Source organism: Schistocerca cancellata, chromosome 5 (assembly GCF_023864275.1).
Source record: "Schistocerca cancellata isolate TAMUIC-IGC-003103 chromosome 5, iqSchCanc2.1, whole genome shotgun sequence".
In the NCBI taxonomy this organism is placed as follows: domain Eukaryota; kingdom Metazoa; phylum Arthropoda; class Insecta; order Orthoptera; family Acrididae; genus Schistocerca; species Schistocerca cancellata.
Genome location: NC_064630.1, coordinates 325,193,254 through 325,207,626, shown reverse-complemented (window position 1 = coordinate 325,207,626; position 14,373 = coordinate 325,193,254). Strand labels below are relative to the sequence as shown.

Below are 14,373 nucleotides of genomic sequence, written 5' to 3'. Positions count from 1 at the left end.
GCACCACTACCCATTTCTGGGTTACAGAATACATTGACTTCTTTGAAGATTTCATTGTAAATTAAAATGACCATTGCTACCACAGCATTTTTTAATGTATTTGTAGCAAACATTACAATTAGATTATTTGTTTCACATGAACTTGCTGGTTTGTTCGACAATAATTACCTACGTGGGTAATCCTTTGGTTAAGAAGTTAGTGATTTTTTAATTATGTTTTCTACATCAGATTTCAAAAGTGGTGTCACAACCAGTATTTCTGTATCACCAAGTTGGCATCAGGTGATCTGTTAAGAAGAAAGAGGAGGGAATACTAAAATACTAGGAAACTAAATCACAAATCAAATTAACTTATATTCACAACCATCCATACAGTACTTGAATTTGTTACGTAGTAATTTTGCAATTGAAGACTCCCAGAGAAGAGCTTGCAATGTAAACATATCTGCACTTAGATTGTGGGGACTGAAGGTGACAGTTGACTACATAGTATAAAGTTGGTAATAGGTATATTATTAAGAAACTTCATGATGTAAAACTGATTTACCTGAGAAGGGTTTCTCACACTCTATTGTACATGGTGAATATTCTTTATCATATATACACTCTAACACACAAAGAAAGACACACCACAAAGTAATTATTCAAATTGGATGGAAATCAGTAGATGTAATGTAAAAGTACATACAAACAAATGATTGTAATTTCAGGAAAACTGGATGATTTATTCAAGAGGAACAGCTTCATAAATTGATAAAGTCAATAATGTGTTGGTCCATCTCTGGCCTGCGTGAAGTTATTCAGCTTGGATTGATTGTTGTTGGATGTCCTCTTGAGGGATATTGTGCCAAGATTCTGTACAGTTGGCATGTTAGACCATAAAAATTCTAGGTTGTTTGAGGGCCCTACCCATAACATTTCAAAAGTTCTCAATTGGGGGGAGAGCCAGGCACTTTGCTGGCCGACATAGGGTTTCACAAGCACGAAGACAAGGTACAAACTCTTGCCTTGTGTGGGTCAGCTTTATCTTGCTGAAATGTAAGCCAGAGTGGCTTGGCGTGAAGGGCAACAAAATGGGGCACAGAATATGCTAGACATACTGCTATGTTCTAAGGGTTCCGCTTTGTCTGGAGATGTCCCAGTCAGCAGTGAGATGGTAACCCTATTGTCACTTACCATACGGCCAGACATCCAGGAGTGATGTCTGAGATGACATTTCATTTCATAGCAGGACACCTTTGGTTGTCATTTGCAGCACCCATACAGCACATCGGTACTTCAATGGTATTCTACATCCCGTTTTGTTGCCTTTTGTGTCAAACCATCCTGGGCTTACATTTTGGCAAGATAATGCCCGCCTACCGATGGTGATAGTTTGTACTGCTCGTCTTCTTGCACGCCAAGCCCTATCTTGGCCAGCAAGGTCACCGGGTCTCTCCCCAGTTGAGAACATTTGGATCATTATGGGCAGGGCCCTCTAACTAGATCAAGATTTTGATGATCTAACACACCAATTGGATGAAATTTGACACGATATCCTTCAGAAGGACATCCAACAACACTATCAATGAATGCCAATTGAGAAAATTGCTTGCATAATGGCCTGAGTTGAACAGACATGTTATTTATTTGCTCAGTTTGTGAACTCTTTCCTCTCAAATTTTCAAATTTTTCTGAAATTGTAATCCTTTGTTTGTCTGTACATGTACATAACATCCAATTTCCATCCCATTCAGATAATTCCTTCATAGTGTGTTATGGTTACTCCCTCCTTTATCTTAAATTGTATTTGCAATTTAGGAGTTAACTAGATATTATATAGTCAGTGGTAGCCTTTAGTGCCAACAATCACACTGCAGATGTGTTTACATTGTGGGCTCTTCTGTGACCTCTTCGGGTGAAGAGTTACTTAGTATAATGTATTTCATTTGTAATTTAGTTCCTTAGTATTGTACTATCACACTTTTTTCTTTTCAAACAGGTCATCTGATCATAAGGCATAACTGGTTATGATACCATTTGTGTGACCTGTGGCAGAGATATAATGACACTCTTGTAAAATTCTTATATAAAATTTTGCTAGATTGTTGTTGTTAACATTGAGGCAGTTTGCTTAGTCAGTTGTGGATATCCTCTCAGTCTTTTGGTCTGCTTTCATTAAATAAATGTTCCTTGTGACTGTAAAGTATGTCAATTTTAAATTGGTAATAGAGTTGATTTGTTGGTATGTCTTTCACGATTTGCATAAATAAACAAACTTCTAATATTTAGAATAGGTAGTTATTTTCAAGTAACACTCAGCATGGAGTAAAGAGTATTATTTCCTTGTGTAGAATCACAAGTCCCTTTCACATGGAGAAATATTATAATGCTATATTAAGTACTGTGTAAAAGTTTGGCAGTCACTCCTTTAAAATAATGGAAGGCTTATCTGAACAAATATTGTTTGGTATCTGACTGATAGGGCAGAGGTCAAACCCCCCACGGAATGAGTGTTTTGTGACAGTCTTGCTGACGTCAGCAGGTCAGTAAGTGTATCAGTCATTTCTGCAATAACGCCACTTGGCCTTCGAGGAGACTTTTTATCATTTAAAAGATTTCTCATTTCTGGCATGATGTCAATTTTTACATATTTTATTATTGGTATATGATGACAAATACAGTGAGATATTATAGATAATTGTGTAGATTATTTTTTTAAATGATGTAGTGACATAAACTGTAGCATACTTGCACATCAGGAGATACCATATGTCAAAACTGCTCAAAATTAAGTGGCACTGATTTTCTTGTTAGTACAAGATATCCCTTTATGAAGAAGCTAACAGGTGTGCAGAAGGCTTTTGAAATCAGTGATATCACAAACCATGCTTTTAGGCCAATACCCCTTTTCCCCATGGTGGTTAATAAAATTATTTAAAAACGTAGTCTCCCTACAAAGTAATAAATACTTCTGTAGTGATTTTGTACAGTTTAATCATATCTTTTGTAATCCACTAGATCTAAGTTTCTGTAGCTGACAAGAAAAGCAGTATGAAAGAATTTCTGGGTGTAGTAGTAGTAGTAGTAGTAGTAGTAGTAGTAAATAAAATACCTATTGTGTTAACATAGATTTTATAAACTGTAATGAAAAGTTCTTTGATTGGTGAGATAAGAGGAAGAGCAATAAAGTATCAGGATGTTGTTATATTACAGCTGAAAATCAAGCTTTGAGTCTGTTTCAAATTGATTTTGTACCCGTTTCATATTTAGACAGTAGGTGCTCTGTTTGTAGGTTGCTCAGGTACCCATAATCTTATGGTCAACCAATGCAAGGTATTAAGAACAAAAATATTGTTATTATGTGAAAAATGAGTACCATTTATGGATCTTACGGAACATATATAAGAGTGAGAAAGAGGTGAAAAAATAGGTTCATTCAAATACTCATGAGCAATAGTGTCTACAATAAGGGAAATGTTGTGCAAAATTAAATTATGTAATAAAATTAAGAAAGAGCAGTGAAAGAATTGAACAGAATATGCTTCAAAAGGACTTTGTATCGCAGGCAACAGAAAATTAAATAATACAAAGACAGTACCACAAAAATATCCATATAAATAATTTAATGTTTCATAATCATTTCACAGATTATCTTGGAGCTATTTCCGTCACTGTGGCAGCTCTGCTCTACTTTTAACCTGTTTTGTTGTTGTTTGTTTGGGTTTCAGTTCAATACATTTATGCCAACGATGTTTATTGCAGATATAACTTGGTGTAAGACCCATGTTTCTTGTCTTTCTAGAGTTTGCTGTGTTTCCTGTCTGCACAATGGTAACTGTATAACTGTAAATGTAACTGTGTTCCCGGCTTGGCATTTGTAGTATTTTTGACAGATCAGTAACTTATAGGTAATTTTATTTCAGGACAATAGTTGTGTAGCTAAACAGCTGTATATAACAACACAATCATTTCACACATTTCAGGATTTTGCTCCTGTTCTTTCAGCAGTGAGTACAGTGTCAACATAGCGTGAGCAAATGATACTCTTGTTAATCTCCCTGCAGTATTCACAATAGAAAAATCCAGAATCATCAGATTACTCTAAATGTCTCTCTTTTCCTAACAGTTTATTTTTCCCTTTCGAAAAAGTTATTTCTGCTACAGTAGATTGTATTTTTGTGAACTAATTTGTTAAATTGTTTAGGATTATATGACATGAGATTAGTGTTGAGTGGATTACAGCCTTGTTCAAAGTATTTCCTGTGGCATTTACTGAATTTATATTGGGTTAGCAAATGAGTTCGTTCAGGGTACTAGGTCATAGTGATAGAATGTGTTCTATATACTGAATAAACTAGGATCATTTTTGTCAGCTGTTGTCTGTAACACACAACTTTTTAGTAATTTCTTTAGTAACATTTATAAATTTGTGAAGCGAATCCCCTGTCTCCTTTAAAAACAGTAATGGGGTGTAGTTTTGAAGTATTTTATGCTCTAGATTATTGTGAACAATTCATATATCTGGTTAAGTGATCCTTTGGCATTTATTTTAATCAGTTACAAATGGCACACAAGTGGTTGGTTTTGTTATATTCAGTCCAAGTGGAACTGAAATGTTTTCTCAAACAGCAAGTACCAATGTTAATTCATCCCACAGAAATATATATAATCATCTCTACATTCATTGCTTCTCGACATTTGAGATATTTTTTTATTCACTTTGTAAGGTGACTGTTAGGAATGCATCTCAGATCTCCAAAACATCATTTGACAGATTTTTATTGAATGAATTAATCAACTGCAGCTCAGTAGAACACACGATGCTGACACTATCATAACGTGCGAATATTGGAAATATGCAAGTAAGTTATATATATCATTTTGATAAGAGTGGATAGGAATGAACTTGCACAAGATAATAGGCCGAACAAACTTTTTTGCAAGGCCAGTATTAAAGTTTGGAAGGAAGGAAGTGGTTTTGGGTGTTACTTCTAGTTGCCAAGAAGGCCATTAGAGACAGAATCCAAGATAGGATAAGACAGGGATGTGATAGGAAATAACACCAGAACTTAGTTTCTATAAATATCCATTTGTGGAATATGAAAGCAAAAATTAAGCTGCAAATTTGTTAGTGTTCCTCTTGGTTTCTTTTTCATTTCCAAAAAACATTGTCCTGGTGTTTTTGCCCGATGAAGTATGAATTAGAGAGATTTGTATTTAACTCAATGGAATAATCAGCACACATGGGCTTCTCAGATCTTCGTACTTGCATTCAGAAAGTTATGTAATCAGGTTTTGTGGAGAAAGTTACAGACTGAGGTAGCCAGGACATTTAAAATTTTGTTTCATAATCACATTGTCAAAAATAACTTATTTTTTATTATATTTGGTCTTCTAGAGGTGAAATTTACTATGCCATACACATTCACTGATGGAGCACTTAATCTGGGAGATGCTGGAAATCAGTGATATCGTGGCTGACTAGCCACTGTACCTCATATACAGGAAAAACTACAGCTCCTATTTTGGTCAGCATTGCTCATATGCTAGGATCTGTAATTTTTCCATACCATTTGAACAACGCAGTTCTTCAGTACATGCTTCTGTTTATAACTGAAAATGAGCTGCCTTTGCAACACTTCAAAATAGGTACAGTCAGGGATCCTTTGCTAATGGGAATTTCTGCCATTCAAGAATGGTGCTTGCACCTGCCCCCTCCCCACTGCAGGTCCGCGTGTCACACACACACACACACACACACACACACACACACACACACACACAGTACACTAAACAGTCCCAGCATTTGATTACTTCCTTGCTTGGAAAAGGAGGTGATTGGTGGGAAAGGTTAAAAAGAAAGGACTGGTCACACTCACCCAGAATGAGAACCACCACCATGTAGCGAAGAGAAGACGAGAAAACATTTTCAGTGAGCTTTGCATCCTCTCATCCTCACAACATGTGGGTCTGTCACATCCTGGGGTCTGGGTGGCCTTCCCTTCCTTTCCCTTCCCTTCCATTCCACTCTCCTCTCTTTATGAAAGAAAACTAGGATATGCCACTCCGTGCATTTTGTGTGTTCACATCGACAGTATTAAAAAGTTGGTATCTTGAAGGCAAGTACTGCTCAGAAATTCGTCTCCTATTTCAAGACTTGTTATTTGAGACTCTTCACAAACCTTCCTCCTGTCTTCCTCCTCCCCCTTTTCCTTCTCAAATGTATGTCAGCTTTTTGAGAGATTATACACCAATATCCCAAGCACGGAGATTTTCGTTCTCGAAGATAATGAAATAGTTAATTGAACATCTGGTGGTAACTGACCAAACACATCTTAGTGGATGGATATAGCATTTTCGTGTTGCATTCATCCCTCCTCCTGCCAATCATTGGCTACAATGTCAGTGATCTTAAGCATGTCAGACAACCACACTTACCTAAAAGTTATCACTAGCAACTGTTTATGGAATAGTCTTCATAAATACAGCATGGGTGGAGAAAATACAGCACTTGGTTTGACATTGTGTACACACACAAATGTACATGGTACTGGCTGTGCCTTTGAAATGAACACACTTGCTTTGTATGATGCTCTTCAGTCAGTCATGCTTAACTTTAAACTAAGACACATCAGTTATTAGCCAGAGTATGGTTGTACAATGGTGTGTTTCTATAGTTTTTACAGGCAGAAAGATTCTGTCTGTATTTTTGGCATTGTTGGACAGAATCTTTAGAGGCTAGTGTATAATGCTGGCAACAAAAGTTAGGCATTTTCTAGACATTTATTCAGGATCTGGTGTTAGTACCTCGTCAGGTATTCTTTTGATTGATGGCATCTGAATTTCAAACCATCCTTCTTAAAACTCAGAACACTTATTTAAATTGTGTAATGTTGCAAACCTTGTGGATTGATATAGGCTCTGCATTCATATAAAATACTGATGCTTATAGTTAATTGTGTAAGTTTTATGTCTACTACTTACTGTCTTAAACACAAAATTGAAATTTCATTACAAGTGACAGGTCATTAGAAAATGTGCCTGAAGTTTTTACATCTCAAAAGTTGTGTATATTGATGCTGTTGGTGCTCATTGAGAGAGCTGCATACAGCTAGTGCACATAGCCCAAACTTTTCAGGAGGAATGACGTAACTACTAACAATTATTTGCATGTAAGAGTTTGTATAGCTTCATTGTCCTGTTGTGTTTGCTGTTTAACCCAACTCACTCACGGCATTAACTTATATGGAACTAGTGTTGTTGGGATGCACCATGTAGTAGCATTGCTGGATGATTAGCATGGTAGCAGTGTATCACTGTACATATGCAAAAAAAAAAAGAGAAGGCACTTAAAATCATTTTTATGCGTATTAAAATTCTTTCCACATATTGTCCCTTAGGGAACTCTCTTGTCTTGGAGATAAATGAAAGTTGGTACATTTTTGAGTATGTGAATACAAAGAATTTGAAATTAACAAAATGAGGAAAAGTTTTTTCCAAATAGGTAGTTAAAATCAAATGGGATAAATCCTTAGGTTTATTCCTCTACTATTTGGGAACACTGTTCTGAATAGACTGGAAGACATTTTTTATTAAACTCCATTCACAAACGCTCTCCTGAATTACCTATGTGCACAAGATCTTATGAAATTGGTAATTTAGAATTGAACTATGCTAAAGTTTGTCAATACAATTCCAGCCAACAAAATGAGTGTGGACCCTTGTTACACTTTGCACATTTTCTTTAATAAACAAGAACCTCATGAGACTTCTGCACGAATTATAACAAATTTTGTTACTTCCTTGGCCTTCATATGTTACAGTGAATCACTGTTACTTTGGAAATAAATGTTTTTGTGTTGATATTTATGCCTGTCTGTTTTGAGTATTTTTTTTCAATGCTAATTGCAAAATAATCAGTGTTTTGCATTGCTTCCTATAACTATGGTTTTATTTCTATTTCCTAACTTACTTCTAAACTAACTGGGGTGCATTTGCAACACATTAAACTTTTTAAGTTTTTCATTCACACATTGTAAACATTTCTGCTGATTTTTCTTTCTTGGAAGTGTTTTTATACAGCTAATAATCATTTCTCCTTCAGCTCCCCTGCAGGAAGGGTTATATGAGAATTATTTGTTATGATTTTTCTTGCCACAATATAATGTTGCAAATGGACCTTAGTACATGTGATGTAACATTGTATGTACGTTCGGCATTTTTTGACAGAGCCGAGCACCGATATCAGCCAAGTTGGTGGCAAATATGTTATCTGTGGCTGGTGCTGATCACATTATTACAATGGATCTCCATGCATCTCAAATACAGGGATTCTTTGATATCCCTGTAGATAATCTGTATGCAGAACCAGCTGTTTTGAAATGGATTAAAGAAAACATTGTAGAATGGCGTAACAGTATTATAGTATCACCAGATGCTGGTGGTGCCAAAAGGTTAGTTACAGTTTTTTGGGTATTCTAGTTACAGTATTTTAAATTTTACACAAATCTCACATTATGAAACTACTTTCTCATGGTATCTGAGAAAATTAGATGAGTTTCAAAGTATGGCCATTAACTATTAGTGGAAGCAATAAACATTATTAATATGTGCTCGTATATGAGTGTGTTTCATTTATGCTGGCAACAAAGGCTGATGTTTTAAATTGTGCACATACTAAGTAAAGCTAACGATAATTTCTAACTACTTAGTCGTATTGGATTGTATGCAATTGCATAACATATTTACATTTTTAAATATTTTTCACTCCGTAATTGTCAATTTTTTTCTCAAGTTGATTATTTTCTAGAAGGAAAGTGAATCTGCATAGATTAGTTTTAAAAAAAGTCACATTTAGGGAATTATGTGAGCTAATATTTCTGGGATTAGTAATTCATTGTGACTGCACCAGAAAAGAAGCGTAATCTGATGTGTAAGAATGTTGTTTGGTCAACTTCATAAAATACAGTTTACAGTCTCATGGACAGTTGCCATGTTCACTTTAAAGCTCTCAGATTAGGATTATCAGTGCTATATAAAAGCAGTTTAATGTTCAATGTCGTTATTCACTGATTCTGTATAAAATATTTCACAGATCTTTTAAATCATAGACAGTAAGCAGGTGAACAGTTGTACAATATAACATAGCTTATAGATTTGCTATTGATATGCAGAGTGCACAATGCCTTGCTTCGATTGCACTAATTGGAATGTGTGTTAATTCTGTGCCATTAAATATGTAAAAGTGTTTGTTCCTGCAAGAATGCATCAATAGACTTAACATCTGTAATTGCTGAAAACTAATAAAGTTTACAGATAACAGCACAGCAACTGTATTAGACTGTGAATTTTCTCTTAGTTTCCAGGCTGCGGAAGTGAGGTTCATAATTGGACTCAGAATACCATAGACAGTGTGTAGGTTTTCATGCAGCATAAATTAAGAAATTAACAGATACGCAAAAAGTGATTTCTAATATTTAGCTTTGCACTGGTTCCTTTACGCTATTGCTATTGACGTTCACCCCCCCCCCCCCCCCTCTCTCTCTCTCTCTCTCTCTCTCTCTCTCTCTCCCTCTCCCCCTCCCTCCCTCCCTTACAAAATACTTCAACACTTCGGTTGTGTTTTGACCAGAGGCCAAGCAGTATGCTAGGAATGTAAGTTATTGCTGCCCAGACAGAAAGTACTGATCAAATTCAACTTAAATTTAATAGGCGGATTAAATACTGGCTTTCAAAATCTAAAAATTCCATTACCTTGTGTGAGGGATTGACAAGATGCAGGAAATAATTCGAAAATGACAGTGAATCAAAATCTACTTTCAAATTCCATAGTTGTATTATATAAGAGAGAACAGTAACTTTAGTAAGTTATTAATGTTGCATAAAGTTGAACTAACAAAGGGAAAATAAAATTATCCTAGACCAGCATGGGTTTTCTCTGGAATGTATCGGAATGATATGGAAAACACTGTGTTGATATTTTGTCATTGTAATGCTTTTCACGTTTTTTGCTAGAGGAGAAGGATCATCTTATTTTTGTATACTTCCTAGAAACTGTCTCCTCACACTAAAGATTTTAACTTGATACTGGAATAGCTCTTGTTATTGTTGCTGCTGCTACTGCTACGATTATTGGTGTTACTGTTTTTTAGGGTTACATCCATAGCTGATAGGCTGAATGTTGAATTCGCACTTATCCATAAAGAACGCAAAAAAGCAAATGAAGTTGCAGCAATGGTGCTGGTTGGAGATGTGAAAGACAGAGTTGCCATATTGGTAGATGACATGGCTGACACTTGTGGTACAATTTGTCATGCTGCTGAAAAGTGAGTATACATTCATATTTTTTTATGTAAAAGAAGAAAAGAGTACTGCAGATACAGTTGCATTTTCTTTGTTCAAAAACTAGGCTTCTGGAAGCTGGTGCAACCAAGGTTTATGCTATCTTAACTCATGGTATATTTTCGGGGCCTGCAATATCAAGAATAAACAATGCATGTTTCGAAGCAGTAGTTGTAACCAACACTATCCCACAAGAGCAACACATGAAGGACTGTCCTAGGATACAGGTTGGTGAAACTCTCATTAAGAGCATGAATGTCAGAAATAAGTTTATGGAACTTAGATTGTACTATAGCAATCCACCTGTTGGTGATTTTTCCCTGTCTTTTCTCCTTAATATCTTTTTGGACTGAAGAGGTAGTCTTCTCTAATATTCAGCAATATATATCATTTAAATTATTCATCTATTTAATAGTGTGCAAAGAAATAGCAGTGGATAATCTTTTCTCAAAAACAATGCAAGTGTAAGGGAATTTCATCATAAAGTGTGTCAGTCATAGAAGTAATCTTTTTCTGTGGTCAAAATGCTACATGGCAATATTATATGCTTTTATATAACAATAAGCTCCTTTTCACTTAGTTACATTTAAGAAGTGATAGAGTTCGAAGTATTAAAATTCCAAGTAATATGTATGTTTATTGGACACACACATAGATAACAAGTGGACAGATGTCACATGCAGTTTCAGTAAAACAACAAAAAATACGAAAGGTTGAAGTAAATTGCTGGACAAAGTATACACAAGCAAAATGAGGAATCTGGACCAACCATGATGTTGACATCAAAATAGGGGAACCAGGCACATGTCATGGATGTTAAATACTTTAATTCTGAAAACAGTATCATAAGAAGGAAGATGCTACTCACCAAAAAGACTCAGTTATAGGGGTGTGTGTGTGTGTGTGTGTGTGTGTGTGTGTGTGTGTGTGTGTGTGTGTGTGTGTGTGTATATATATATATATTTTAAAGAAGGCCTTAATAGACAAAGGCTATAATTGCAAGAGGCCTTTTGTTGTGCCTATCTGCAACTCAGCATCTCCACTATAAGGTGAGTAACAACTTTCCTTCTCATGATATTGTTACATCCCATCATGGATTTTCCATTGTTTAATTCTGAAAACGGGAGAAACAAAATGGCAACAACACCAGTTCATGCAAACAAACATTGAAACACCTATTTCTCTAGCCAAACAGGCATCCATCCATCCATCCATCCATCAGGCCCGCCCCCCCCCCCCCCCCCCCCCCCCCCGGACCTTCTGTCAGCCACAGCAAAACTTAAGCAGCCAGCAAAAGACAATTGCAGGTGAGAAACTTGTTGATACTTAAAACAGTTCACAGTTGTACTCCAATTGCTCTTCCAACCACAGATGGAGACAATAGTAGAGTCCTAGGAAGGAAGGTCAGAGTTCCTCTTGTTGACAATGGGATCATCAGAGGTGGAGCACAAGCTCATATTATGAGAAGGTGGAGAAGGAAGTTGGCTATGCCTTCTCAAAAGAACCATCCTAGCCAAAATGTGTAGAATGATTTAGGGAAACCACAAACAAATCCTGATGGCTTAAGGGGATTTGAACAGAGTCCTTGAGAGAACAGCAAATATTAATGTTTTGCTGGCCTAATGTACACAGTGTGCAAGTGATGACTGTGTGGAGTGAATTTGCAGGAGGGAAAAAAAAACCCACCCAGGAGTGGTAATCAGGCAGTCCCCAAGGAAGTGTTGCAGGCTGTCTGCAGTTCGTAATTGACATAAAGAACTTAAGAGTAAATCTCAGCAGTCCTTGTAGATTGTGTGCAGGTGATGCTGTCATTTATTGCACAGTAAAGTTGTCAGAAGATCAAAACCATTTCAATTGATGATTTAGACAAGACATCCATGAAAAAGTGGCAGTTGAGTATAAATAATAAGTCACCCAAATGAGTGCTAAAATGAATACATTAAATTTCTGTGAAATTGCAAACAATTTAAATATGACATAGAAAAGGATGTGAAGGTGAACCAGAGACTGATTTATTGACAGTGTGCTTACAAGATGTGACAAATCTATGAGACTGTTTACATTACACTACTCCATCCTCTTCTGGAGTACTGCCACACAGTATGGGGTTCTTAAGATTGGGTTGGCAGAGAACAAGCTGTTCTTTGAACTTTTTTAATCACAAAATAGAGGGCGTGTCACAGATATAAGAGTTGGGTTAGTAGTCATTAGAACAAAAGCTATTTCATTATGGGGAGATTGTTTCAGGAAATATTAGTTGCCAACTTTCTTCTTCTCTCTCTCTCTCTCTCTCTCTCTCTCTCTCTCTCTCTGTGTGTGTGTGTGTGTGTGTGTGTGTGTGTGTGTGTGTGTGTGTGTGTGTGTGTGTGTAAGGAAAAATAAATCATAAGAGAAATCGTAGCTCACACAGAAATTTTCATTCTGCTGTGGAGTGTGTGAAACCTCTACCAATCACTTATGAACTGCAGAGTTATGTAGAGGAGCTTAATGTGTGCATGAGAATGAGAAACTAAGATTCGTAGGAAGTTTGATAGAAGCAGACAAATCTTACAAGTTATTCATTGGAATTTGATGAGGGTTTGCACAGCAGGTAGCAGTGCTTAGGGTCAGGCAGGCTGCCAATAAGGCCATGACAATAATATTATGGCATACCTGTGAGAAGGGAAACAATGGGGTCCAATGGAAGCCTGAAAAAATGTTTGAAAGGACTTTAACAACAGTTTCTTTCCCTGATTGGTTGTAGATTGTCTTTACTGATTTTCAGTTACGATTACTTTCCACACTTACAATACCCTCTTAATTAACTGTAACTTTAATTCAGTAGATAATTATTAGCCATATCTGCCACTTACAGAAATAGTTAAATCAGCTTTAAAATTTATCAGTGACTGTATTTCCCAAGAGGTTAGTCATAACAGAAATAAAGTTCTGTGCTCTGTCTGTTGCAGTGCATTGATGTGTCAATGATGTTTGCTGAAGCAGTCCGTAGGACACACAATGGAGAATCAGTATCGTATCTATTTTCAAATGTACCATACTGAAGAAATATAGATACTGTTGACATGGAATGTTGAACGAGGTTATAAAAGAATCTCATTTCTTTACATATTGAAATTCTGTATAGATACTTAATTTCATAATCAAAAGTAGATAATTACTGTGGAATCAATAAAGAGAATATTGTTCATAGTTGTAATAAGCTGGCTTTCAGTTTTATTTGAGACCTGTCTTTTACAAAGAACATTTGAGAAACCTTGTAATTGATTGCTTGTCAGCAAACTTATTTTGTGTATGTGATGACTTAACAGTTATTCTGTTTAAAATGAACTGTGTAAAAGATGTGTTTTTATATGCATTGTTGTACACTTTGTATCATTTTACTTATACTTCGTCTGCTGAATAAATATCAGTTCTTATATACCTTTCCTTGTTATAACTCTCGTGGAGTATACCATATACTGTATATTCATTTATTTACAGACTGTGGTAAAGACACATCAAATACAATTGGGGGGTTTGTGGGGAGGTAATTTATATCACATGTTGATGCATTGATGTAAATAACTTTTCCATCTGATGTAATTCCATAACCTGAAACAAAATAACAATGGATGTAAAACAGTATAACACATGGAATACATTTGATTTCAGCAAACTCAGTTAACTTCTAATGAGTTGACTGCAGTAAACAATTGTGGCTGTTTCGACATGTTAATAGTAATTGTGGTAGCTTAATACTGTGTTGTCAAGGACAAGGTTTTGTTTACCTGGAACAGGATTATCTTAAGAAAAATAAAATTTCCTTTTAAATTTGCTAAAAGCTGGCCATAGTGTAGAACAGTGGCAGCCAAGTCATGACAACTCACTGAATAGTCGTACTGTTGGCAGACATCAACTGGTATAATTGCAGGGTGTCAGCTGAATACACAATGTAGTCATACAAGTAGGTGTAATTTTATCCCTAAAGTGAAGATTTTCTTTTCAAATTTAGAATATATCTAGCTGTTTAGGCCTGACTGGGAACAACAATCTGAAACAGAATGAGGATAG

The 14,373-nt window shown here is 35.9% G+C and overlaps 2 protein-coding genes across 7 annotated transcripts in view; one reads left to right on the top strand and one right to left on the bottom strand.

Annotated features, from left to right (window-relative positions):
* The window catches only part of LOC126188865 (ribose-phosphate pyrophosphokinase 1), a 76,610-nt gene extending 62,867 nt beyond the window's left edge, over positions 1-13,743 (top strand). For 3 of the 4 annotated variants that reach the window (XM_049930515.1, XM_049930513.1, XM_049930516.1), the window contains 4 exons: positions 8,212-8,435; positions 10,134-10,307; positions 10,391-10,550; positions 13,272-13,743. In XM_049930515.1, the coding sequence (XP_049786472.1) occupies positions 8,212-8,435; positions 10,134-10,307; positions 10,391-10,550; positions 13,272-13,364 (651 nt within the window). In that variant the 3' untranslated portion in view covers positions 13,365-13,743. Of the gene's footprint in view, positions 1-3,965; positions 3,990-8,211; positions 8,436-10,133; positions 10,308-10,390; positions 10,551-13,271 lie in introns of all 4 variants that reach the window. The other variant, XM_049930514.1, reaches the window with a different exon arrangement.
* Positions 13,358-14,373, bottom strand: part of LOC126188867 (metallophosphoesterase domain-containing protein 1) — a 68,500-nt gene continuing 67,484 nt past the window's right edge. For all 3 annotated transcript variants that reach the window (XM_049930517.1, XM_049930519.1, XM_049930520.1), the window contains exon 5: positions 13,358-13,914. In XM_049930517.1, coding sequence (XP_049786474.1) covers positions 13,790-13,914 — 125 coding nt within the window. In that variant the 3' untranslated portion in view covers positions 13,358-13,789. The remainder of the gene's footprint in view (positions 13,915-14,373) is intronic.